The sequence below is a fragment of the Pongo abelii genome, chromosome 19 (assembly GCF_028885655.2).
Source record: "Pongo abelii isolate AG06213 chromosome 19, NHGRI_mPonAbe1-v2.0_pri, whole genome shotgun sequence".
In the NCBI taxonomy this organism is placed as follows: domain Eukaryota; kingdom Metazoa; phylum Chordata; class Mammalia; order Primates; family Hominidae; genus Pongo; species Pongo abelii.
Genome location: NC_072004.2, coordinates 78,928,427 through 78,952,563, shown reverse-complemented (window position 1 = coordinate 78,952,563; position 24,137 = coordinate 78,928,427). Strand labels below are relative to the sequence as shown.

The 24,137-nt window shown below is 57.8% G+C and overlaps 1 protein-coding gene across 2 annotated transcripts; it reads right to left on the bottom strand.

The window, feature by feature from the left end:
• Positions 1-2,056: 2,056 nt before the first annotated feature.
• ACE (angiotensin I converting enzyme) lies at positions 2,057-23,506 on the bottom strand. Of its 2 annotated transcripts, XM_024235383.3 has the most exons (25): positions 23,171-23,506; positions 22,419-22,586; positions 21,417-21,510; positions 20,604-20,747; positions 19,988-20,179; positions 19,328-19,425; positions 18,779-18,951; positions 17,830-18,053; positions 17,345-17,489; positions 16,960-17,058; positions 16,548-16,670; positions 15,978-16,189; positions 15,146-15,282; positions 13,797-13,955; positions 13,437-13,524; positions 11,638-11,781; positions 11,297-11,488; positions 9,391-9,488; positions 9,061-9,233; positions 6,773-6,996; positions 6,366-6,510; positions 5,954-6,052; positions 3,902-4,024; positions 3,432-3,619; positions 2,057-3,267 (listed from the first exon to the last, which is right to left on the bottom strand). In XM_024235383.3, exons 1-25 carry the CDS (start codon positions 23,423-23,425, stop codon positions 3,038-3,040), a joined length of 3,927 nt encoding a protein of 1,308 aa, XP_024091151.2. In that variant the 5' UTR covers positions 23,426-23,506; the 3' UTR covers positions 2,057-3,037. The 2 variants fall into 2 exon arrangements, with proteins under 2 accessions (XP_024091151.2, XP_054393217.1); XM_054537242.2 differs by lacking the exons at positions 15,978-16,189; positions 16,548-16,670; positions 16,960-17,058; ... (7 more) ...; positions 22,419-22,586; positions 23,171-23,506 and adding an exon at positions 15,453-15,717.
• Between the last annotated feature and the right edge of the window lie 631 nt (positions 23,507-24,137).

Below are 24,137 nucleotides of genomic sequence, written 5' to 3'. Positions count from 1 at the left end.
TAGGAGACTCCATTTTGTTCTGACTAGGAGAAATTCTTCTGCCTTGGGGTGCTGTTGATCTATGGCCTTTCCCCCAGCCCCATGCTCTCTGAAACATATGCTGTGTCAACTTAGGGTTAAATGGATTAAGGGCGGTGCAAGATGTGCTTTGTTAAACAGATGCTTGAAGGCAGCATGCCCTTTAAGAGTCATCACCACTCCCTAATCTCAAGTACCCAGGGGCACAAACACTGCAGAAGGCCGCAGGGACCTCTGCCTAGGAAAACCAGAGACCTTTGTTCATGTGTTTATCTCCTGACCTTCTCTCCACTATTATCCTATGATCCTCCCATATCCCCCTCTCCGAGAAACACCCAAGAACGATCAATAAATACTTCATAAATTAAAAAAAAAAAAAAAAAAAAAAAAAAAAAAAAAAAAAAAAAAAGAAAATGCAGGCCGGGCGCGGTGGCTCACGCCTGTAATCCCAGCACTTTGGGAGGCCGAGGCAGGCGAATCACGAGGTCAGGAGATCGAGACCATCCTGGCTAACACGGTGAAACCCCGTCTCTACTAAAAATACAAAAAATTAACTGGGTGTGGTGGCTGGCGCCTGTAGTCCCAGCTACTCGGGAGACTGAGGCAGGAGAATGGCGTGAACCCAGGAGGCGGAGCTTGCAGTGAGCCTAGATCGCACCACTGCACTCCAGCCTGGGTGACGGAGTGAGACTCCATCTCAAAAAAAAAAAAAAAAGAAAACGCAGCCTGCAAAAACGAACTGCCCAAGGTCACACAGGTGATAAGTGCAGAGGTGGGGTTAGCCACTTTTTCACTTACGTTAAAAGCCAGGGTGGGTGGGAAGGCGGTTAGGCAGACAGAGGAATGTGGAGGGTGGGGAGGGGTGTGGGGATCAGAGAAACTGGCAGCCACCACCTGTGGCTAGCGTAGGTGAGAGCTGGTCTCCCAAGGGCGGCATTGGCAGACACAGCACGGGGATGGGCTCAGCCTTCAGGGCCACCAGTAGAAAACACTGGGTTGGCCCCTCTTCCTGCTGTTACCACCTCCTCTTCCTCTGCTACCTTCCAGGTATCCCCTGCCTCTCGCCACTCACTCAAGGAGGCAGAGGCAGGCATCTAAAGAATGATACTATTGGGCCAGGCGCGGTGGCTCACGCCTGTAATCCTAGCACTTTGGGAGGCCGAGGTGGGTGGATCACCTGAGGTCAGGAATTCGAGACCAGCCTGGCCAACATGATTAAACTCCATCTCTACTAAAAAATTAGCCAGGCATGGTGGCGGGCGCCTGTAATCCCAGCTACTCGGGAGGCTGAGGGGGGAGAATCGCTTGAAACCCAGGAGGTGGAGGTTACAATGAGCCGAGATCACACCACTGCACTCCAGCCTGGGCAACAAGAGCGAGACTCCGTCTTAAAAGAAAAAAAAAAAAAAGCAAAGGGGGTTATGTGATGATGACCTTTGTCTGGTAAACAAAGAGCTTTCAAAACATAGGCTGGGAAAACGGGGGATAATTCAAGAAGTCTTCAGTGGTAGATGGCTTGGAACTATTTAGAGGACATGTTTATAAATTCCATTGTCCTATGTAATCACAAACTTCCACCCTCTTTCAATCCTAAAATACCTCAGCCCCACATCCTGCCTTACAGAACGGGCCTGTAACAGCCAAGCCTGTGTGCAACACACACACAGACACGGACACACACAGACACGCACGGCACCTGGATTGGGGGGCAAAAGCTGTGGATTAAGGGGGACAGATATTGGGAGATGGACCTAGCTAGGGTGAAGGCATCAGCAAAGCCCAGAAGAGACTCAGGGCTGAGGGTTCGACAGAGGGGCCAGGGTGGCTGGGGAACCCCTGGCCCCAGGAAATGGACCAACTTCTATTGGCCAGGTTCGAAGTCTGGCATTTAAATATCAGAGAAACAGATCTAGTTGTATGAAGTGATAAAAGGATGTATGACTGTAAATACGGTGTGATCCCATTTAAAATACACATGTGCTGAGAAGAAGTCCGGCAAGTTGTATACCAAAATGTCAACAGGGCTTATCTCTTGACGTTGATATAAAGTGCTTTTATTTTCTTTACAGTTTTCTGTATTTTCCAAATTTCTACATAAACATGCACATAAAAGTCATAAAAATGTCCCTCAAAATGACACTCCCTCCAATGCGGGGAGTGAGGAGGTGTGTGCTGGGACGCCAGCAGGGTGGCTGCCGGCAGCTAATCCCTGTGCAGGTGCAGCCACTGCCACACTCCAGCGTCTGAGGCCCCTCTGCACTGGCAGTGTTAGAATGGCTGTCTGAGAGCCAAGGCTGTTCATGCGAGCAGAGGGTCATGGAGCTGGTACAGGCAGGAGCCAAGGTAAGCACTAGGCCGGTGTGTGCCCTCCAGGGGGCACCCTCCTTGAAGCAGGCCCTCCAAGGTGCTCGCCCCCTGGGGCAGCCAATAACAGCCGGACGCCTTCCCTGGGGGGACCTGGCCATTTGTGGGGCAGGGAAAGGCTCCACTGCCGGTGGAAATGTGAGGCCAGGAGCACAGGATGTCTGCTTCCCAGAGTCTGCCTGGGTCTGTGCTTGGGCCAGACAGCGGCTGCCTGCGGTGGCAGGACAGTGGCCGGCTGCCTGGGCTGGAGGGAAGACAGGCGCCAGCGCCAGGAGGTGCTGGGGCAGAGCTCTGGGGATTCTCCCTGGCTCCTGGAGGAGGATGGAGGAAGAAACCTAGTAACGGGTCCCACTTGACTGCCAGGAGGCAGGAGAGCACCCTGTCCCTGTCCCTGGCTTCCCTGTGAGGGACACAGACTCAGATGGGGAGGGCAGGACCTTTAATTGTATTCACAGAGAGACTCGGAGAGGTGGGGCTCAGTGTTAGGCAGCTGTGTGCTGGGAGAAGGGGCTGGGGCAGCTGGTGGTCTGGAGGACTGGGAGGGGAGGGGGACAGGGACAGGGTGGGCTGGGGTGTGTCCTCAGCCGCCCGCCAGTGTTCCCATCCCAGTCTCTGGTGGGAGGCCCTTGGGCAGGGCCGACCCAGCCGGGTCACCTCAGGAGTGTCTCAGCTCCACCTCGGAGCCGAACTGGGGCTCGTGGGGGTGCCGGTGGAGCCTGTGGTGGCGGATGCTGAAGAGCCGCTGGCTGAGGCCCAGGGTGGCTACCAGCAAGGCGATGCCCAGGAAGAGCAGCAGCCACTGGCCCACGCGGGCCTGCTGCGCGTCCAGGTCCAGGCCCAGGAAGCTGACGCGGCCGCTGTCTGGGAGGGGCCCTTCTGAGCGAGCTGGGTGGGAAGCAAGCAGACAGCATGGGCAGGGCAGGGCCGGGGTGGAGGGTAGGGAATGGCGAGCGTGCGGGGCAGGGCCAGGCTCCGAGGTCAGCCGCGCGGCCGCCCGGCCTGGGGAGGGGTTTAAGACCCGGGGCTGGAGGTGGGGTGGGTGGCGGTACCGGAGTTCGGCGTCCAGTTGTACTGCGGCCAGCCCAGCTTCTCCCCACGCAGCTCATTCTCAGTGCGGAGCCAGTCCAGCAGCGGCTTGAAATAGCTCAGCATGGCCGAGGCGCTCATGTTGGGCTGGCCCGTGATCAGCTGCATGGCTTCCGGCCACGGCCTACTGAAACCCAGCTTCATGGCGGTCCTGGGGAGGCATGAGACAGGGAGGCAGAGTCAGAAGGACATGGCCCCTCCTGCCCCCACCTGACATCCACTCTCCATACTGCCTCCCAGCTGAAACTTGTCCCAGGGCCCCAGGGCTCCAGGTGCCTAAGGAGACGGCACATCAGGCCTGGCCCATGCTGCAGGTGGGAGTTCCCAGCTCAAAATGGCAAATGTTCCCAGAAAAGCTCCAGTGGACTGACCCCTCAAGGCCCAGGGGCGCAGGCCAGAGCATGGAAACAAAGGAGGGCTGGAGGACACTCACGCCAGGCGCTGCCCAGCCTCCTTGGACTGGTAGATGTCACACTTGTGCAAGGGGCCCTTGTGGCCAGCTGCCTGGCACAGTGCCTCGTGGAACTGGAACTGGATGATGAAGCTGACGAAGTACCTGGAGCAGAGTGAGGCCGTGGCCCGGGGCGGAGTTGGTTGAGGGTCTTGTGCCACTGGGCCCCAGGCCCTTCTGCACATCACATGTGATGTGTGCTAAGTCACATGTGCACAGCAGAGCCAAGGCCCCCCAACTCTGCCCACAGCCATCAGGGTGATGGCTCTTGGCATTGTCTGAGCCTCTTCCTAGCCATGCCTGTGTAGATGCCTCCCACCCACAGAAGTGCCTCCACAGCTGAGGAGGGCCTGCTCCATGGGGTCCGGGCAGAGCCCTTCAGAGATCTGGCAGGTGGCTTTGGAGGCAGTGAGGTCTCCATCCCTGGGGTATATGCAAGTAGAGGCAAGGTGTGGCCAAATGGGCGGTGTGGATCTAGTAGGGTGGTCTGGGCAGGGAAGCCAGTCCTACATGATCTTATCCAAAGCATCAGGAATTCCCTGGTAGAAATCTGCCAGTCAAGGCTGGAGGATTCTCCCCGGCTTAAAGTCTGAAGTGGTTTTAAATGTCCTGAGCCAGTGGCACAGGCCTCTCGCTTTGAATGCTGGGTGCAAGCACGTACCACCTACTTCCCTGGTCTTTCCTAAAAGTGCTTTGCGAAGGCTGCTGGCCACAATACGGAATGTCTCCTTTGCCCACCCCTGTTTGGAGAATTGTCTGCATTAAGCTGGGAAGCTAGCCATCACACCAGCTGGCTCCCGGGTGACAGCCAGCGCCAGCTGGGAACCCCAGGGACCACTCCAGCAGGCAGGTGGGAGCCCTGCCATGTGTCATCTCTGGAGCACCGTCTAGGTCAGGCCTGTCTGAGGTGCTCCAGGGATGCCCTCTTCCTGGACTCTGGGGACAGACTTCATTCCTCCCACAATCAGTTATTAGCACTTGATGATGTGCTGGCATCATCCCAGGTGCCAGGAGGCAAGGTGGGCATGGGCCCTGCCCTTGCTAGGCTTCCAGGGACCACGGGAGGCCAGGGCCAGAGGCAGCCACAGCCCTCCGGGGGTGGCCTTCACTGCCTTCTGTACTTTGAAGGCACCCATCCTCGGTGGCCTGGGCTACCTGTAGCCCGGGGGCACCTGGAACTCCAGCCTGAGGTCTCTCTAGCCCCCAGCCTCCCAGGGAGCCTCCCGGATCACAAACAGCCTTGCTAGCCCTCAGCAAGTGCTCTCCCAGGGCACACAGAAGGAGAGAGGCTGCACTGGGCACACTCATCTGTGGCCATGTGACCTGCAGACCTAGTGTGCAGATACATTCCACTAGAGAGTGATGAATAGTGGGGGCCTGGCCACCCCTCCCTGAGGAGGCTGTGTATGAGACAGAATGCTAAGAAGTTAGCCATCGTGCATCCTGTGAAATGGGGTTCACAGGTCAGGAAACAGAAGCTCACAGAAATTGAGGAATTTTCTCAAGGAAACAAAGTAATGGAGACGGGGTTTGAACCCAGTTCTGTCTGACCCCAGCCTGTGACTGTAACTTGCCCCAGCAACCCTGCCTCCCACCTTAACCGATCTCCAATCCTGCATTTAGTGTCTAGAAGGACTTCCAGGTACAATTCAAATTGTATCACAGACAATGTTCAATAATAGTAAAAGAATCACAATCTTGTTTCAAAACCAAAACAAAACAGTGCAGAGCTCATGATCCAGCCATGAGTCGTGGTTAACTACTTAACCAAGGTCTGGTAACCATTAGCCAATTATTAGGTTGAGTTTCTGTGTTCAACTGTTTGGATGGTACGGACTCTCATCAAAAGAATGTTCAAGAAAAAAACCATCAGCTTTGGCGGTGGGTGAGTGGGCCCAGGCACCTGCGCCGTGCGGCCGGCTCCCTTGGGTCTGCCCTGACTGGCAGAGCTTGTGGACCGGGCAGCGGCCGCAGTTTAAACACAAAGCTGTGGGTGCTGCCCCTCACAATGCACCCTCCTTCCTTTCCCGTTACCTGATGTAAGGCACGCTAGAAGGAATGTGGAACTTGGCCCCTGGGTCAAAGTCACCTTGAGTCCTGGGCACTGGGGGGCAGAGGCCCTGGTACTTCAGCCTGTCGAGTGGGAATATATGTTGGAAGATGAGTTTGGGGAGAACCAGGCTGGGGGTGGCATTTTTGACTTGAAGAAGGATCCCTGCACTTGGGGCTACACTGGGCACCCCATTCTCCTGCGTGCTGGGCCTCTGTGCACAATCACCCCGTTTTCCCCATCACTTACACACACACACACACACACACACACACACACACACACACACACACACACACACACACTCTCCCCTACTCTGGCCCATCCAGACACCCAGGCACATGCAGACACCGGCAGAGATCCCCCAGCCCACATCCCGCGGGAGTGTTCCAGAACCTGAGGCTCCACCACTCCTGGTTATAGTTCTCCTTAGTGATGCTTCCATCAAATACCCTCCAGCGCCACTGATCGACGAGGTAGCTGAAGGGGATAAAGGCGATCTTGTCAAGCGCCATCTTCATCAGAAAGTTGATGTCATGCTCTGCAAGGGAAGGGAGCCCGGCTGTCAGACCCAGGGTCCTAGCGGCTTGGCCCTGGTGTGCCTGTGATGGTGGAGGGGTGGGGGTGCTGTACCTTTTGGGCCCTGTGACCTGCCTCCTGGGATGGTCTGGGTGGCTCCCTTCCTTCCCATTGCTCTGCCCCACACCTCTGCCCATGGGCCACTAAGTGCCCTTTTCCCACCTCCCAAGCTCACCACCCCTTCTTGGTCCTCAGCCCACCAGGGCATCCCGCTTCTCTCTCACCGTCACTGCCACCCTCACTGCTCAGCAGGTTGAGGCTGTGCAGGTGCTTGGGCGTAGACACTGAGAGGGCTAGCACATCCCCAATGGCCTCATGGAAGCCGGGGTTGGCACCCTCCCTCAAGGCCACAGGTAAGTCTTTGTACTGCATGAAATACTGGATGTGGCCCATTTCGTGGTGGGCCACCACCAGGTCCTCCAAGTTCACGGTGGTGCACTGCTTGATCCTAGGAATAGTGGAGTGGGGGAGAGGGTGTTGGGAGAGGACAGTGAGAAGCTCTGGGCATAAGGGAACAGTGGGCCTTGCTACACCCAGGGCAGACCCCAGCACTGCAGCATGCAGGGGACACAGCACTGTGGGGAGGGAGGGGAAGGAGAACCACTGAGTGAGCTTAAGAGGGAATCTGGGGGCAGAAGCCCCTAGCATCAGGCCGTTCAGGCCATTCCTCTGCTTCCCGTTTTCCTGAATGACTGCAGCCCCCACCACCTGTTGCTTTCTGACTGTATGAAGTGCTTACTCTAGAGGCACTGGGACATCGTGTACTTTCTAGAGAATGTGTGGCCGGTGGGTTCCCATGTATACATGCTTTATCTCCCAAGATGGAGGCTCTCTGAAGGAAACAACTGTTTCTGTCAGGGGTGAGAGTGGGCGATTCTGCATCTCACGCAGCCCAACAGCGACAAACTTATTCACCCCAAGAATTCTTATGGCCAGTATCAATGGCAGCTGCAGAGCTGCCCAAACCAGAAGGTTCCACCGTCTCTCGTCAGTCCTTCCTTGTTCTCATTTACTTATTTATATTTTATGAAATGGGGGGGAATCTCGCTATGTTGCCCAGGATGGTCTCGAACTCCTGAGCTCAAGCAGACCTCCTGCCTCGGCTTCCCAAAGTGCTGAGATTACAGGTGTGAGCCACCGCACCTGGCCCTTCCTTGTTGTTTAGCAAACCAATTCAAACTGCGGGAAATTTTCTCTTGGATCTAACTGGAAGCCTTTCGGCTCAGGTGAATCCTGTTTTTCTGTCATTCTCATCGGGGAGGGGGAAGGAAGAGCTGCCCAGCATCTCGGCCACAACAAGGCTGGGGTCTATCCAGCTTCTCCTCTGACTCCCCATAAAGGGGAAGACAACACAAGGGCTTTCATCCTCTAGATCCTGTCTCCTCTCAGCCCTGCGGCTGAGTCCTCATGCCTGGAAGGGCCTGCACAGCCCAGGGAACCCCATCGGGTTTGGTTTCAGGCTCCCCATGTCTGCTCTCCTTGTAAGAGACACTTCTTCAGCTGTGACAGATCGTCTTTGCCACTTCTCCCAAGTGGGAGGGACTTTTTCCTCTTCTCTTGAATCTGGGTGAACTTGTGACTTGTTCTAGCCAATAAAACATGGCAGAAGTGACTCTGGGCCAGTTTTGGACCTAGCCTTGAGAACTGGCTGCATCAGTAGTCACTGTGGGGGATGCTGGCTTCCAGGTAATAAATCTGCCCACCTCAGATGCCACGCTGGGAGGGTGCCCGAGCTAGCCTGGAGAGATGCCTGACCCACCTCTAGCCGTTCCAGCCATCCCACCCCAAGCACCCAACATGTGAGCCAAGAGGCCAGTGGGAACATGTGCCCCAGCATCTGCCACATGGGAAAAACCGAGGACCTCAACCAACAGCCAGAACTGGGGCTCTGGACGTAAGGCCCCATATTGAGCCATCCCGGCTGTGAGAGCTGCCCCCAATGGAGGGGGCCCTGTAGAGAAAGGCCATTTCCACTGTGTACTGCCTGAATTCCTGGCACATAAAATCATAAGCATAATCAACTGGTTGTTTCGTACGGCTAAGCTCTGGGGTGCTTGGTTGCACAGCAATAGGTAACTAAAACGCCATCCTCCAAGGAAGGCAGCTTCTGAGCCTGTCAGGGGTGAGAGTGGATCTGTACAGAGCCCCCAACATCCTCGTGTGCCTCCCTGTGTCACAGCACGTGCCCCCAAGGAGAGGCCAGCTCCATGCAGGGGCTGCTCCCAAGGAGGGAGGTGGGGCAGCCTACTACGCTCAAACCCAGGACTGGGACCTTGAGCACTTCCCAGCGGCCAGGCTGACAGAGCTGTTGCGTGCTTCAAAGTCCCCATCAGGCAGATGGGGTTTTCCTGCCAGAAGCCAACGCCTCTCTAGACACTCAGTCCCAAACTCTGGCCCTGTCCCCATCCTGCCCTGCTGGCTCCGGCTGGGGGACCGTAGTGGTGCCTTTGCTTGGCTCATTTCCCTTGCCCATGGGGCTCAGGAACGAGGCCTCAGCCCTAGCTGGATGTACCGGAAGTCCTTGCCGTTGTAGAAATCCCAGGCCGAGGCGTGGCAGACGACCTCCCGCCCGTCGGTTGGCTTCTCCAGCATCGACTTGTTCCAGAACTCAGGAGGCACGGGCAGCAGCCCCAGGGAGGTGAAGAAATCATCAGCCTCCTTAAACATCCTCCTGGGTGTCCAGCCCTGCAAGCAGAGGGAGTTCTGCCCAAACTGGGGGTTCTGGGGACAGACTGCGTGCTGCTGTGGGGACCCCGGGGGAGGGCTAAACCGGAGGGAACTCCTGAATCAGAGGGCCCCTCCCATCCCGGCGGGGCCTCCCTGCCCCTGGGCCGGTGCGGACCTGCTTTAGCATGGCCTCTGTGGTGTCCATCGAGGGGGCTGAAGGGAAGGGCACCACCAAGTCATAGATGTTGGACCAGGTCTGCGCCCACATGTTCCCTGGAGGCGAATGTGGGGGATGGCAGAGAAAGGAAAGACAAATGTTACTTAGGCTCAATGCCCTCTTGCAGGAAGAGCACTCCAGATCCCAGTCCTGCTAATCATAGTGGCATTTCTTGAGCACCTACTGTTTGCAAGCTTTGAGGCACCTGACATACATCATCTTCAGTGTGCACATCCAGCCCAGTAGGTCATTACTGCCTGGCTCTAGGTGGGGGCCTTGCTGGTTATCAGGGAATCCAGGTGGTCTTCACTGTCCATGAGTAGTGGAGACCAATGTGACTAGCAACTGCTGACATGTGAGGACATTACAGATCCCCAGAACACCTACACCCCAGTGGCCAGCTTTTATTGGCCCTGCACCAAGAACATTGTGTGAATTCACTTTCAATCCTGTTTGCACCCAGGTACTGTCATGATTCCCATTGGCTAGTAAAGGAAACAGGCTGGAGAGTTAAGTGACCCCCCTCGCCAGGGGCCCATGGCTCCTAAGTGGCAGGGCTGGGATTGAAAGGCTGGCAGGCTGCTCACTTCACCAGCCACTCTGCCATGTCCCCTCCGCACCACCTGAGGTCAGTGTCTGCAGTTCAGCAACTCTGACAGGAACCAGCCGTCTCCTTCAGGAGAAGCTGATGCCTCTGAGTTTAGGGTAAGAAAAGAGCCTAGTTCTCCACGACGGAGGAAAAGGAAGAAACTCAGGTTGAGTGGAAGGCTCAGAAACAGATTTGGACTCAAGGCTCTTTCCTAGCCAAGTGAGGTGAAGCTTCGGCTGACATCAGATGAAGTCTAAAGTGCAAACCAGTGAGAGAGGGTTAGAGCGATGAGTGATGGAGAGAACATGAGAGAGGAGAGGGAGAGAGCCAGAGAGAGAGACAGCACATCAGTGTTGGGTTGCTCCCCTTTCCCCTTTTACCAATTGTCAGGGGCTGAGTTCTAAGGCCAGATCTGCCCCAGCTCCCAGGCCACCCTGGGCATGTTGCTTTTCTTCCCGGGGCCTGCGTTTCTCAGTTGGTGAACTGACGTCCACTTGACATCACCAGATGTTCTTTGGTCTCACCAGAGAGGGGCTGAAGAGGGCTGGACTCCCAGCCTGTGTGGGAGCTAGACCCACAGCCAGGCCGTCCTCTGGGGCCTCCCTTGTGGTTTCTAAATGGTCTGAGGGCCTGTCTGGTCTCTCTGCTCCAGGAAAGTGTTCCTAATAGCCCATCAGGGACAAAGAACCAGTAGACTCTGCTTTGCCTTACTCCCTACCATCCCCTACTGTCCTCACCGCCTACTTCACACATTCAGGGCATCTGAGATTGCAGCCCTTGGCAAAGAAGGGTCCATGGTTGAAGTACATTTACATTCTCAGGTTCTTCTTTGTTCCAGTTCCCTTGGCCTGAACACTGCGTCTGTCCTCTCATCCCCCACTTCCATCTGTCAAACCCTGTCATCTTCCGAGGCCCTGCTCACAGGCCACCTCTTGGCAAAGCCTCCCCAGCTCCCACTCACAGCCTCTTCCTCACCCTCTAAGACCACACACTGTTGTGATAGCTGCTGTGGTCTCCTGGACAAGATTATGAACTTCTTCCCCCTATCCATGGTGACTTGCCCGACATAGATCTGCAGTGAATGTGGCACCAGATGCAAGCGGGGGGCTCCCCACTCCCAGCGCCCATCCCCCTCCAGCCTGGGCAACCTTCCCCCCCAGGGCTGGAGTCTCTCAGTCCCCAGCCTGCTCCCTACCCTCTAGTCAGCCCTGTCCCAACCCTCACTCACACTGTGGTCCATCTTTACCCTCCTCAAGGCCCGACATGTGCCCTTACCCAGCAGGTGAGCAGGGATGGGCCCCTCCAGGTTGATGTGCTGGGCCCCGTAGTGGCGGTGCAGGGCCCGGCGCACGTAGGCATGCAGGTTCAGGTAGAGCGGCTGCAGCTCCTGGAAGAGCCGCTCCAGGTCTTGCTCCAGGGATGGTGTCTCGTACATAGACCTCCACGAGTCCCCTGCGTCTACATAGCCTACAGAGGGGACACAGCCAGGCTCTCCCAACACCTCATTACCTGCCTCCTCCAGGGACCTACCTTTCCCTAGGCTTGGGGTTTCACAGCACCTCTTCCAGGAACCTGAGGGGATCCGAGCGCCAGTGATGTTGGCAGCAGGGACTCACCGTTGAGCCGGGCAGCCTGGTTGATGAGTTCCACGTATTTTGGGTAAAACTGGAGGATGGCTCTCCCCGCCTTGTCTCGCCAGCCCTCCCATGCCCATAACAGGTCTTCATATTTCCGGGATGTGGCCATCACATTCGTCAGATCTGGTAGGGGGTTGAATGGCTTGAGCTCTAGCCCTTAGCTCACCTCTGCTTGTAAGGGGAGCTCAGAGAATTTCAGAGCTGGAATAAAATTGGCGAAACCACATAAAAGTGACTGTATAGGCAGCAGGTCTAGAGAAATGGGAGAAAGGATGGGAGTGGCTCTCCAGCAGTGGCTGACAGTCCCCGGCCTGGAGCCACATGCTGCAGACACCTGCAGGGCCTCAGCAGTCCTGTGAGGGGCGCGCTTGAGCCTCTCTCCTTTCTTTCTTTTTTTTTTTTTTTTTTTTTTTTTTGAGACAGGATCTCACTCTGTTGCCCAGGCTGGAGTGCAGTGGCGCCATCATGGCTCACTGCAGCCTTGACCTCCCAGGCTCAAGCAATCCTTCCATCTCAGCCTCCCTAGTAGCTAGGACTACAGGTGTGCACCACCACATCTGACTAATTTTTTGTATTTTATATTTTATTTTGTATTTGTATTTTATTTTGTATTTTTTTTGTATTTTATTTGTAGAGACAAATGAAAAATACAAAATTTTTTGTATTTTATTTGCTGTATTGCCTAGGCTGGGCTCAAGTGATTCTCATGCCTCTCAGCCTCCCAAGTAGCTGGGACTACAGGCATCTACCACCATGCCCAGCTAACTTTTGTATTTTTAGTAGAGACGGGGTTTCACCATGTTGGCCAGGCTGGTCTCAAACTCCTGGCCTCAAGTGATCCACTCACCTTGGCCTCCCAAAGTGCTGGGATTAGAGGCATGAGCCACCACACCCGGCCAGCCTCCCCCGGCACTTGGCATGCGTACCCACATCCACAACTTGTAGGCCAAACCCTGTCCTGGGAAAACTGTTTCTCCTGTTTATTTTCCATTTCCCCTTCTATTTGTCATTGTTCTAATGTGGGAGCTGGGCTGGGGGCCAGAAAGACCCATTTCTGGGTGGAGATTCCTCATGGAAGAATGTTTACGCCTCAAGTTCTCCAACCCTGGAAAGGGTGGGTTGAGAGGGAGCTGGGAGGTATCTGTGTGCGGGTCCTTGTGTCGGGGGTGAGCTCTTTCAAAGGGGCTAGGGTAAGAAGGACCAGCCAGTGGGGAGAAAAGAGAGGACGGTCAAGAGCTGTCTACTCCTATCCAGCAGGAAGTGGCAGGGTGGGTGAGGGAAGTGAGAGGAATCGGAGGCTCAGGTTCTAGTCTGGCGCTTTCAGGGGCTGTGCGACTCAATTTCCTTATCAGTCACATGCTGGGAGAGGGGCTCAGGAAAGACAGAGAAGGTGAGGAAGTCAAGGGCAGGATCACGAAAGGAGGCCGAGGGGAGCTAGTGTCCCCAAGTTCCCCCCATTTGGAGTCCAAGCCCATGAAATACAACTTTGAGATCCCGCTGCTCTGAGGGGCGGCGTGCAGAGAGGACAGGAGAGAGCGGATACCCTTAAGCAGAGGGCGGTTCTGAGGGAGGGGCAGCTGATTGGGGCATGGTATGAAGTAGGTGCCGGCTCTCAGTGGGGCAGAGAAGCCTCCTCGTGGAAAACAAGAAATGGCATTTCCTGGGCACGCTGACCCCAAGAGCGAGGGGAGCCCAATTCTGTGCTCGCACCCAGCACCCCCGGGCCCCATGCCAGCCCCAGCCCTTGCCTCTCACTCAGCCTGCATGGGAGCTCTCACCTGGCTCGAGCTGCAGGCAGCTGCCATTCGTGTGGCACACAGTGGCCACACTGTAGGTGGTTTCCATATCCAACAGGATCTTGTTGTACTGCAGGAGGAAGGAGAGAGGCAATGAGCTGTACTCCTTTGCGCTTGGTCTCTCTGGGGCCTGCAGTGCCCCCAGGCCCCAAGGGCTGGCGGGTGGGGAGCCAGGGAGCTGGGCAGCGCTGCCCTCTCAGTAGTTCTGAGGTGCATGTCGCATGGCAGATGCCATGACTTGATACAACGAGGAAGAGGAAGCAGCGTGAAGGCCAGGCCAGACCCTGTGTTGGGTTCACTGCCCCAGGATTCCCCTCTCCCTGTACCTTGTGAGCCACACACCTCCTCCAGCTCTTGGGCAGGCAGCGCTGCCCGTTCTAGGTCCTGAACCTTCTTTATGATCCGCTTGATAGTGGTGTTCTGCAAGTGGTTCACATCAAACCTCCTGGCCTGGGTGCCGTACTTCAGGGTGTGATTGGCTATTTGCATGTTCTTCTGCAGCTGAGGGCACAGGGGGATGGTGTCATGGGGCCCAGGAGCTCCAGAGCAGCCTCTGAGCGGGAGGCCCCAAGTGGGAGCTGAGGGCTGGAGGTGGTGGTGAGGAGACAAGTTGAGGAGACAAGTGGGATTAAGTTGCAACCTTTGCCTATAAGGCTCTCTGCAAGCTGGATTGCTGATAACGTCCTGGATGCAGTACTCACCCTCCCTGGATGCCTGCGGTCAAGCAACACATATCCAGGCAGGGGCAGAGAAGAAAAGACCCCCAAGTGTCTTAAAGGCCCTTAGGAAGGAGCCAGCTTGGTATTAGCTCTGTGGCCTTTCTGAACCTCAGAGTTAATATCAAATCCCATCTGTAAAATGAGAATAAGCTCACCAATTTTGCAAGGCTGTTGAGAAAAAGATGAGGCAACAGATCAAAGTGCCAAGGAACAGTAACAGTGTGTGGCTCAGTGGCATAATTTGTGCTCAGTCAAACAGGCAGGGAATGAGGGTAAAGAGGAAGTGTAGCCCCTTTTGTAGAGGAGACAAATGGGGGCTTTCCATCTTTTAAAAAACGACTTGAGCACCACTTATTTATGTACAAATTATTCTGTTACTAGAGATTGATTTATGTTTGTTTGAATAGAAATGGGATCTTGCTATGTTGCCCAGGCTAGTCTCCAACTCCTGGCTTCAAGTGATCCTCCCACCTAGGCCTCCAGAGACTGATTTTTAAGGAAAGAAGAATTGCTCAGGCATTGAGTAAATGTTCATCAAAATCTGAAATTGAGTATTTTTTTTTTTTTTTTTTAGAAGAGCCTCGCTCTGTCGCCCAGGCTGGATTGCAGTGGTGCCATCTCGGCTCACTGCAAGCTCTGCCTCCCGGGTTCACGTCATTCTCCTGCCTCAGCCTCCTGAGTACTGGGACTACAGGTGCCCACCACCACACCCGGCTAATTTTTGTATTTTTACTAGAGACAGGGTTTCACCGTGTTAGCCAGGATGGTCTTGATCTGACCTCGTGATCTGCCCGCCTCGGCCTCCCAAAGTGCTGGGATTACAGGCATGAGCCACCGCGCCTGGCCCAAAATTGAGTATTGTTTTAAATATTCAATTTAAAATGTGGTGGCAGCCCCACTGCGTGGTGAGCGGGACAGCGTCTCTGTGTGTGTGCACATGCTCAGGTTTGGGGGTGGGGAGGTGGCTCCCACCAGAATCTTGCTGGTCTCTGTGGTGATGTTGGTGTTGTAGTTCCAGTTGGCCTCGGCATACTCGTTCCACACCACCTGGGATGTCCGGTCATATTCCTCCACAAACTTGCTGGCCTCAGCCTCATCAGTCACCAGGTCTGTGGGACAGAGTGCAGGGAAACAGACAAACCTCTGCCTCCCCTCTCCAGGTTTGTGGTGTCACCAGAAGCCCTTATCCCTCTCCCACTCCCTTGTACCCTGCCCCTGTCCATACCCGGCCCCGCCTCTCCCACCCCTGGCACCCTGCCCTTCCCCTGCATGGTCCCACTTGGGCTCTGGGCTGATGTCTGGCGGGCCGTCGCCTGGTGGGTGGTTGTCTGGCCGCTGGTTGTTGCCTGGCTGCTTGTCCCATGGGTGACTGTCACCTGTCGGGGTGCCTCCTGGCTGGGGACCAGCAGAGGGTGCCCGTAGCAGAGCAGCAGGAAGAGGAGGCTGGGAAGTCCTGCAGTAGCCCAACCCTGGCCCATGGCCGCAGGAGAGCAGAGTCCTGCAGCCACCGTCCCCCGGCCAATAAGAGTGGAGCCCGCCGTGTGACCTCACAGAGCCTTGTGTCTGGCTTCCTCTGGAGGGGGAGGGGCCCTCAGGTCTGAGCACACCCTCCCTAGGATGCTGGGGGAAACACATGCCTGTCCCCACTCACAGGCCCTGCTGATGAGCTTTGGGGGCTGCCTGGCCCTCCAGGACAGGGTACCAGGGCTCAGCTGGTAGGAGCTGACCAGAAACCTGGGGCCTGGGCCAAGCCCAGAGTTGAGGACCCACCTTAGCCCCACACCACCCTCACTCAGGGCTTTACCAATGCCCTCCGGGTAGTTGTCAGGCAATGGTGGATGCCATTGGTACTCGGGCCAGCCCAGGACCTCGCCGTTCTGCTGGTTCTGCTCCTGCAGCCACTGGGTGACCGGCTGGAAGTACTTGAGCAGCGGCTGGGCATCCAGGGCGTCTAAGCCAACCATGTCCTTCAACACCTCCTGCCAGGGCCTGGAGGAGCCAGCCTGCAGCACCTTCCTGGTGGGCAGAGTGGGTACCATGGGCACAGGGGACTCAGGCTGGAGTCTGCTCCTGGACCCCGGCCCACATGCCCCTGGCCACTTCCGCCCCCCAATGGACTGCAGAAACTGTGGCAATAAGACCCTGGGGCCTGGGATCTCTGTGATGGTGGCAGGGGGCATTTGTCTCGCCCCATGCCAGCCAGAAGGCCCACTCAATGAATACTTGACGAGAGAGCGAGGAGACAGGCATCCACATCAGTCCAGCTCTGTGGTTGGTGCCCCCCACCCCATCAGAGCAGCCAGACACCTCCTGCCACACCCTTTGCCAGCCGCTCCTCTCTGCCTCCCACTTCCCCCCGCTTCCCACCACACACCGAAGCTTGGCCCCTGCCTTGGTGGACTGGTAGATGTCACACTGGTGCAGTGGGCCCTCATAGCCTGCCTCCTTGCACAGGGCTTCATGGAACTGGAACTGCAGGACAAAACTCACAAAGTACCTGCGGGCACAGGGTGGGAGTCAGGGAAGACCATGGGGGGCCAGGAACAGGGGTCCCTTACCCAGGCACTATCCAGCTTCCTGCAGGGCAGAAGCTGGACCAGAGCTATCTTGGGGTAGAAAGGAGACCCAAGACAGGCTCAGGAGAGCGGGTCATTCTAACTCCAGGCCTTTGAGGTCTGGAGGAGCATGGGGACAAGCCCTGGGGATGAGGCAGCTAGGATCACAGGAGGAGAAGGGGATTGAGGGTGTGACAGTACTGGGGGTAGGTGGGGTGGGGGCGCTAGTACCTGATGTATGGTGTCACATTTGGAACATGAAACTTAGCTCCAGCATCAAAGTGGGTTTCATTTCGGGTAACAGGAGGGCAGATCCCCTGATACTTGGTTCTGGAAAAGGATGGTTAAATTGTCTTAGGGCCTAGAGGTTGCACACAGATGGATTTAGCTTTTGCAGAAAAGGCATTTCCACCCGGCAACCCTTCCCCATCCTGAGGAACTGGGGAAGACTTCCTGGAAGAGGGAGTTTCAGGCAGGAAAGGAGAAGGCAGTGGGTCACACCAGGGGACATCATTAGAGAGGAGAGGCTAGAACTGGCTGGGGCAGGAGGCGCCTGGCTGTCCAGGAAGCTGGGGAGGGCTAGTTGGGGTGAAGGCTTTTCTATCCCTCCTCTCACCGAAGATACCACCAGTCGAAGTTGTAGCGGGAAGGGGGGGTACGCCCACTAAAGACCCCCCAGCGCCACTGGTCCACCAAGTAGCCAAAGGGCAGGAAGGCAATTTTTTCCAGTGCCATTTTAAGCAAGTAATTGATGTCACTTTCTGTTGGGAGATGAGATGAAAGGAGAGGGGAGAGGTCAGAGGGAGAAGAGGGTCCCCTAAGAGTGTGGACTGGTGGGGGCAGCAGGAAGTAAGGCCAGGGAGACGTAGAGAAGGTAAGGCTGGCCCTCAAGACCCTGGGCCCTGCTTGGAAGAGGACCCCCAGGTGTGTTGAGCTGGGCGCAGTGTGCACTGTGAGGCTCTAGGAGGATCCCAAACCCTGCCTGACCTGGGGCCGGGAGGCAGAAAGAAGGGCAGAGCTGAGTGGGGCAAGTGAGGTCCTGCTATGGGGTGGAGCAGGGTTTAGGTGAGGCTGGATGGGGGCCTCTCAGCCCTCCCATACCCGTGTCATTGGTGACACAGTCCAGCAGGCCAATTTTGTACAGATGTTCAGGAGTGGAGACCGAGAGTGCCAGCACGTCCCCAATGGCCTCATGGAAGCCGGGGTTGGCCCCCCCACGCAGGGAGACAGGCAGATCCTTGTACTGCAGGTAGTACTGTATATGGCCCATCTCATGGTGCACTGTGGAGAGCTGGTCCATCGTGACCCGTGTGCACTGCTTGATCCTGGGGCGTAGAGAGGGCGAGGGTGAGAGTGACGGATGGGCAGAACAGGGCAGGGCCAGGGCACAGGGCAGATTGGCACCTGAAAGACAGGAATGAGGAGGGAGCTGCCCTGGGGCATGAAGCCGCAGTACAAACAAGCAACTTCTTTCTTTCTTTTTTTTTTTGAGACAGTGTCTCACTCTTTTGCATAGGCTGGAGTGCAGTGACACAATCTCAGCTCACTGCAACCTCCGCCTCCCGGGTTCAAGAGATTCTCCTGCCTCAGCCTCCTGAGTAGCTGGGATTACAGGTGCCCGCCATCACCCCCGGCTAATTTATTTTTGTATTTTTAGTAGAGACGGGGTTTCACCATGTTGGCCAGGCTGGTCTCGAACTCCTGACCTCAGGTGATCCACCCGCCTTGACCTCCCAAAGTGCTGGGATTACAGATGTGACCACCGTGCCTGGCAGAAACAAGCAAATTCTTTACCCTGCCCAGGCTCACCACCACTTGGGCCTTCTTCCTCCATTCCAAGGTACAGAGGTGACTATTGTCAAAGCTGCCAGGAAAGGTGGACTAATAGGCCCTGTATGCCCCCTAGCCCTGGAATAGACCCAGCCTCCGGCCAGTGCTGGGGTAGGGTAGAGGCAGGCCTGGGAACCAGCTTCCCCGCGCCTGGGCTGCCTGCCTTTCCCCAGACCCCAGAACCGGAGAACCCCAGAACGTGCTTTTCCCATGTCTGGACCTGAAGTCTTTCCTGTTGTAGAAGTCCCAAGCCGAGGCGTGGCACACCACTTCCCGCCCGTCGGCCGGCTTCTCCAGCATCGACCCTTCCCAGAACTCGGGAGGCATGGGGGAGAGCTCCAGGGAGGTGAAGAACTCCTCTGCCACCCGGAACATGTGCGTGGCGTTCCAGCCCTGGAGGCGGGGTGTGGAGACAGGTCAGGGGGAGCCCACTCTGGCTGGCCTGGGAACAGGGCTGGGGTCCCCCTCTCGGGTCAACCCTGTGCATGAAAGCTTCTCTGCTCTGTGGCCACCATTCCCAGAGGCAGGGCCCTCACTGCCCACAGCAGATGAGTGAAAGTGCGTTGCTGCTCTCATCCGGCCACTATGGAGCCCGGAGGGAGGAGCTGGCACCTCACCGAGGGGGCCAACTCCAGCTCACTGCTCCTACAGACACACCAGGCTGCTGCTCAGTACCCAACCCCTTCTCGCCCCTGTGCCCATCTCTGACTCCCTCTTTTTGCGCCCCACCCCTCACCCCCGCCATCCCAGGCTTGAGCCCAGAGCTTACCCGCTGCAGCATAGTACTGGTGACATCGAGGTTGGGCTTGTCTGGGAAAGGTACCACCATGTCATAGATGTTTTCCCAGCTCTGGGCCCACATGTCTCCTAGATGAGGAAGGAAGGGGACAGCTCGGCTCCCTGCCTGGCTGTGCCTGCTTCTCCATGCATCGCTGAGTCGCACCATGGGGCCGGCACCTGCACCCTGGGGCCCTCAAGGGCTGCAGGCCTGGCTTAGGGCCAGAAATCTCACACATCAGTCCCACCCACACTCCTCCAAGGGCCACACGTCCTGGGGCTGCAAGATGCTACCACTGTCATTTCTGGCTGTGCCAGGTCCCAGCCACTCAATCCTGAGGCAGGGCCACGGCGCTTGTTTCCTTGGGCATGAGCTAGGCTGATGGCTCCTCCACTGGACCCAGGGTCAGAGCCTTTGGTTTGGCCCCTAGCTCTCTGACCGCTAAGTCCCTCACGACCCTAAGCCTCAGGGTCCCCACCTGTAAAGTGGGAACACGAATGGTCTCCTGCATGTGAAGCAAACAGTATGATGCCCCACATGTGTGAGACGTGATGGTCACAACCCACCTTCCCTTGCCCTGGACATCCCCCACCCCTACCTCGGGACCCACACTTCCCCGGGACTCATGTGGAGGCGAGACCAGGTCCTTACCCAGCAGATGAGCAGGGATAGGTCCCCTGAGGTTGATGTATCTGTCCCCGTATCGGCGATGCAGCGCGCGGCGGACAAAGGCATGGAGGTTCAGGTAGAGGGGCTCTAGCTGTTGGTAGAGGTGTTCCAGATCGTCCTCGAAGGTGGGGGAGTTGTACCAGGAGCGCCAGTAGGCCCCTGTGTCTGTGAAGCCTGGGGGCGTGGGGGTGAGGTATGTAGATCAGGCCAAAGGCTCGGACCTCAGCCTCTCAGCTGTAAGTCGGCTCTTCCACTGGCTTGAGGCCCGTGGATCTGCAGCTAGCGGGAAAATTGGCTTGGGGGTTGCCACTCTACAATTTCTAATTAGCTACAGCCAGCTAAACAGATCCTGGAAGTTCCCAGAGGCAAAGAGGAGCACCAGGGCCAGGAGCGACAGCAGGATGGCCACGTGGGGCAGGCCAGCAGCACAGTCCAGGCACACTGGGTGCAGGCCGGTCCCACCTCCACTTTCTGGGAAACTCAGGGCCTGCTGGAATCATTGTACCAGCTGCTCTGCCTGACTCTGGGCTGGGACTCTGGGGAGACAGCTGAGAGAGGACACCTGGCGTGGTTCCTGGACAGGGAGAGGCCTGCTCACCGTCCTGCTTGTAGGCTTCATTGCTGAGGGCAGTGAAATCCTCATACAGCGGTTTCAGCGGGATGCCCGCGGCGTTGTGCCAGCCCTCCCAGGCAAACAGGAGCATGGCATAGCTTCGCGAGGAAGCCAGGATGTTGGTGAGGTCTGAGACACAGGCAGGCAGGGTCGGTGAGGAGGCCTCCATGTTGAAGTCTGCAACGGCCTTCACCAGAGCCTGCACCAGTCCTCACTGCTCCCACCAGCTTCCTGAACATCACGGTGCCCCCAGAGCCAGGGGCCACCTACAGGCCTGGTGGGAGGGGGCTGGGAGCTACAGAAACATCCAGGCAGGGCCCCCGCCCCAGAGACATGACCAGCTAAGGTGGTCGACACCAAGGGGACACCCAAAGGCCAAAACCCAGACAGACACTTGGCAGCCTGTTGGATGGAGTGCCTTCCTCGAAGCCGCTCGTAAAGGGGGCTGGAGTGGGGTTTAAGGGGAAGCTACGAGGGGTCCCTGGCCTGAGGGCTCTTGGGGAACGTGAGAGGACCCACGAAAGGGGAAACCAGGCAGCCAAGAGGAAGGCCTAGGGGTGATGGGAGAGGCCGAGGTACACAGCAGAAGTGGGGGCTGCAGCTGGAGGTTCCGGAAGTCCACTTGCCAAGAGAAGCAGGGCGTGGGGGTATCTGCACCGTCCAGCCCCAGTAGGAGGGCAACACCTTTGGGTTTACCTGCTCTCTCCACAGACCCTACACAACTGCATGGTCCAGAGTGCAGCAGGGCAATGTGGGAGCCCTATGGCACCGCCGAAAGGGGAGTCGCAAGGGCCGTACCTGGGTCCAGGGACCAGCAGGTGGCAGTCTTGTTGGGGAGGCAGACCTTGGCGGTGGAGTAGATCCTGCTCATGTTGCTTAGGAGGGCGTTGTACTGGGGAGTCAGAGGGGAGGAATGCTCCGGTGACCAGCCCCTGGGACATCTGCCCTCCCCTCGCTGCTAGAAGGAGGAGCCCACAGAGTGGATATAGCTTGGACAAGGCCACTCAGTGGCACCGGGGCACTTCTGATCACTAACACACGAGTCCCCTGCCAGTGGAGGCAGCCTATGGAGTGGGGGACAGGAATCCTGAAAGTCAGGGTCAAGGTCAAGTCCCAGCTTGGCACCACCCTGCAGTGAGGGCAGATCTCTCCCATTCTCTGGCTTTGGTGACTTCTCAGTCTTTCTCAACCTCTTCTCTCTCTCTCTTTTTTTTGGGGGGGGAGGTCTCACTCTGTCATGCAGGCTGGGGTGCAGTAGTGCAATCACAGCTCACTGTAGCCTTGACCTCCTGGGCTCAGGTGATCCTTCCCCCTCAGCCTCAAGAGCAGCTGGGACTGTAGGTGCATGCACCACTAAGCCCAGCTATTTTTTTTTTTTTTTTTTGTATTTTTTTTTGTAGAGTCGAGGTTTTGCCATGTTGGTCAGGCTGGTCTTGAACTCCTGGGCTCAAGCGATGCGCCCACCTCAGCCTCCCAAAATGCTGGGATTACAGGCTTCAGCCACCAGGCCCAGCCCTTCTCGACCCTTCCAAGGAAGCTCACAAACCAGCCTAGAGAGAAGTGTATTTGAATTTGGCTTCCTACTCCTGAATGCTTCCTTTAACAGAAATTAACTCCCCACCCCATCTCCAAGAAAAATCGATGCTCAGAAAGCCATTCTGTGCTTACCTGGGCTTTCCCTTCTGCCAGGGCCCAAGTGAATCCCAGGGTCCCTCCCTCCCTGACGGGCTGCTCTCCCCCGACCCCCACGATGGGGCACTGGGAGGCCTCCCCCAAGCTCTGCCTCGGCCCTCAGCCCACCTGCTGCCGCTTAGCCAGGGGCAGGTTGGCAGAGCCCAGGGTGCGCACAGCTCCGATGATCTTGCGCAGCTCCGGGTCCGTGAAGTTCTGCCAGATCGGTTCATACAGCTCCTTGGCCTTCTGGCCCCAGGCCTCCGCAAACTCCTGGCTGAGCAGGGCTGCTTCCTCCTATGGGCACCAGGAGGGCAGGGAGGGTGTAGGGAGGACCCCGCTTAGATGCACGCCATAGAGGAGAAGCCACGGTGCTGGGGGAGGGGAGGAAGGTCAAGGGCTTCCAGACCCCGGGCCCTGGGGAGATCCCTGAGGGAGACCTTAGTTTGCGGAAGCCATGCTTCCTCCTTCTGGAGGGAATCTGCCTCATGGGAACGGTGGAGCAGAAATTGGGACCAGAAAAGAGGCCGGGCGAGTGGAGGGTGAATGGACAGTGCAGTGCGGTGACAGCGACAGCGTCCGGAGGGGAGAAGGCAGCTGCCCGAGAGCGTGGGGGCCCCAGAGCCAAGCCCAGCACCCTCGGCGAAGGCGGGCGCGGCCTGGGAGCAGCCAGCCTCATCCATCCAACTCGTGCATGCTGGGAGCGCAGGCCGTGCTCGCAGCCCGGCGCTCGGGCCCCGCGGCTGACTGTCTGGGCGAGGGTGGGGGGTCGGGATGGGGTTCGGGTCGGGGGCGCCAGCCTGCCCGCCCCACAAGCCGGCCGCGTGCTGTGATTGGCCGCCGCGGCCCCGCCCCGCCCCCGCCCGGGCCCGGGCGCCCACCTGGCGCAGTGCATTCTCGGTGGTGATGTTGGTGTCGTGCGCCCAGCTGGCGGCCACGCTCTGGAACAGCACCTGTTCGGCGCTCGAGTTGTAGCTCTGCGCGAAGAGCTGCGCCCCGGCCTCGTCGGCGGAAAAGTTGCCGGGCTGCAGCCCGGGGTCCAGCGCCAGGGAGGGCTGCGGCGGCAGCAGCAGCAGCGATAGCGGCAGCAGCAGCAGCAGCAACCCCGGCCCCCGGCGGCCCGAGGCGGCCCCCATGACGCGGTGCGCGGTGCTCGGCGCTGCCCCCTCTCCTGCGCCGCGGCCGCCCTGCGGGTTATAAAACCCCACACACCCCCGCCCCCGCCGCGCCGCGCTTCCTCCTCCGCTCCAAAGTCCCCAGCGGCGCGGGCCGAGGTTCCTGGCCCGCCCCGGGCAGGGGCGCGGGCCGGGGAGGGGCCGAGGTGCAGCCCGGGGGTGGCGGGATGGGGCTGGGTCGGGCTCCCGCAGAGGAGGCTGGAGAAAGGGCCTCCTCTCTTTTGAAGATGGGGACCCGGCAGTTTGCCGGAACACCCGAGCCTGCCCACCCTGCGGCCGCGCAGCCTCGGCCGGGGCCTGGGAGCCTAGCGGCCTCCGGCTCGATCGTCCCGACCCGACCGCCCGAGCCTCCCGCCTCCAGAGTGACAAGGCCGGGGCCCCAAGAGCTGTCCGCAGGCGCCGCTCGTGCCGCGGGGATGGGGCTGATCGGGCCTGGCCGGCTTCTTCACCAGGCGGTGGTCGAGGGGCGGGGACGTCGCCTGCCGGGGGTAGGGGTGTGGTGGGGGTAGGGGAGAGGAGGAACGGGGGACCTTAGGTGTCTTGCAGGCGCCTCCGGGAGGTGTTGGAGAGGCTCAGGGCGGCCGGCACACCTGGGGCTTGGGGCGGGGGGCCGCGAGGGAGGGGGAGCCACGGAGCGCTGGAGCTTTGGAGCGCCTGCCTTCTTTCCCCCGGG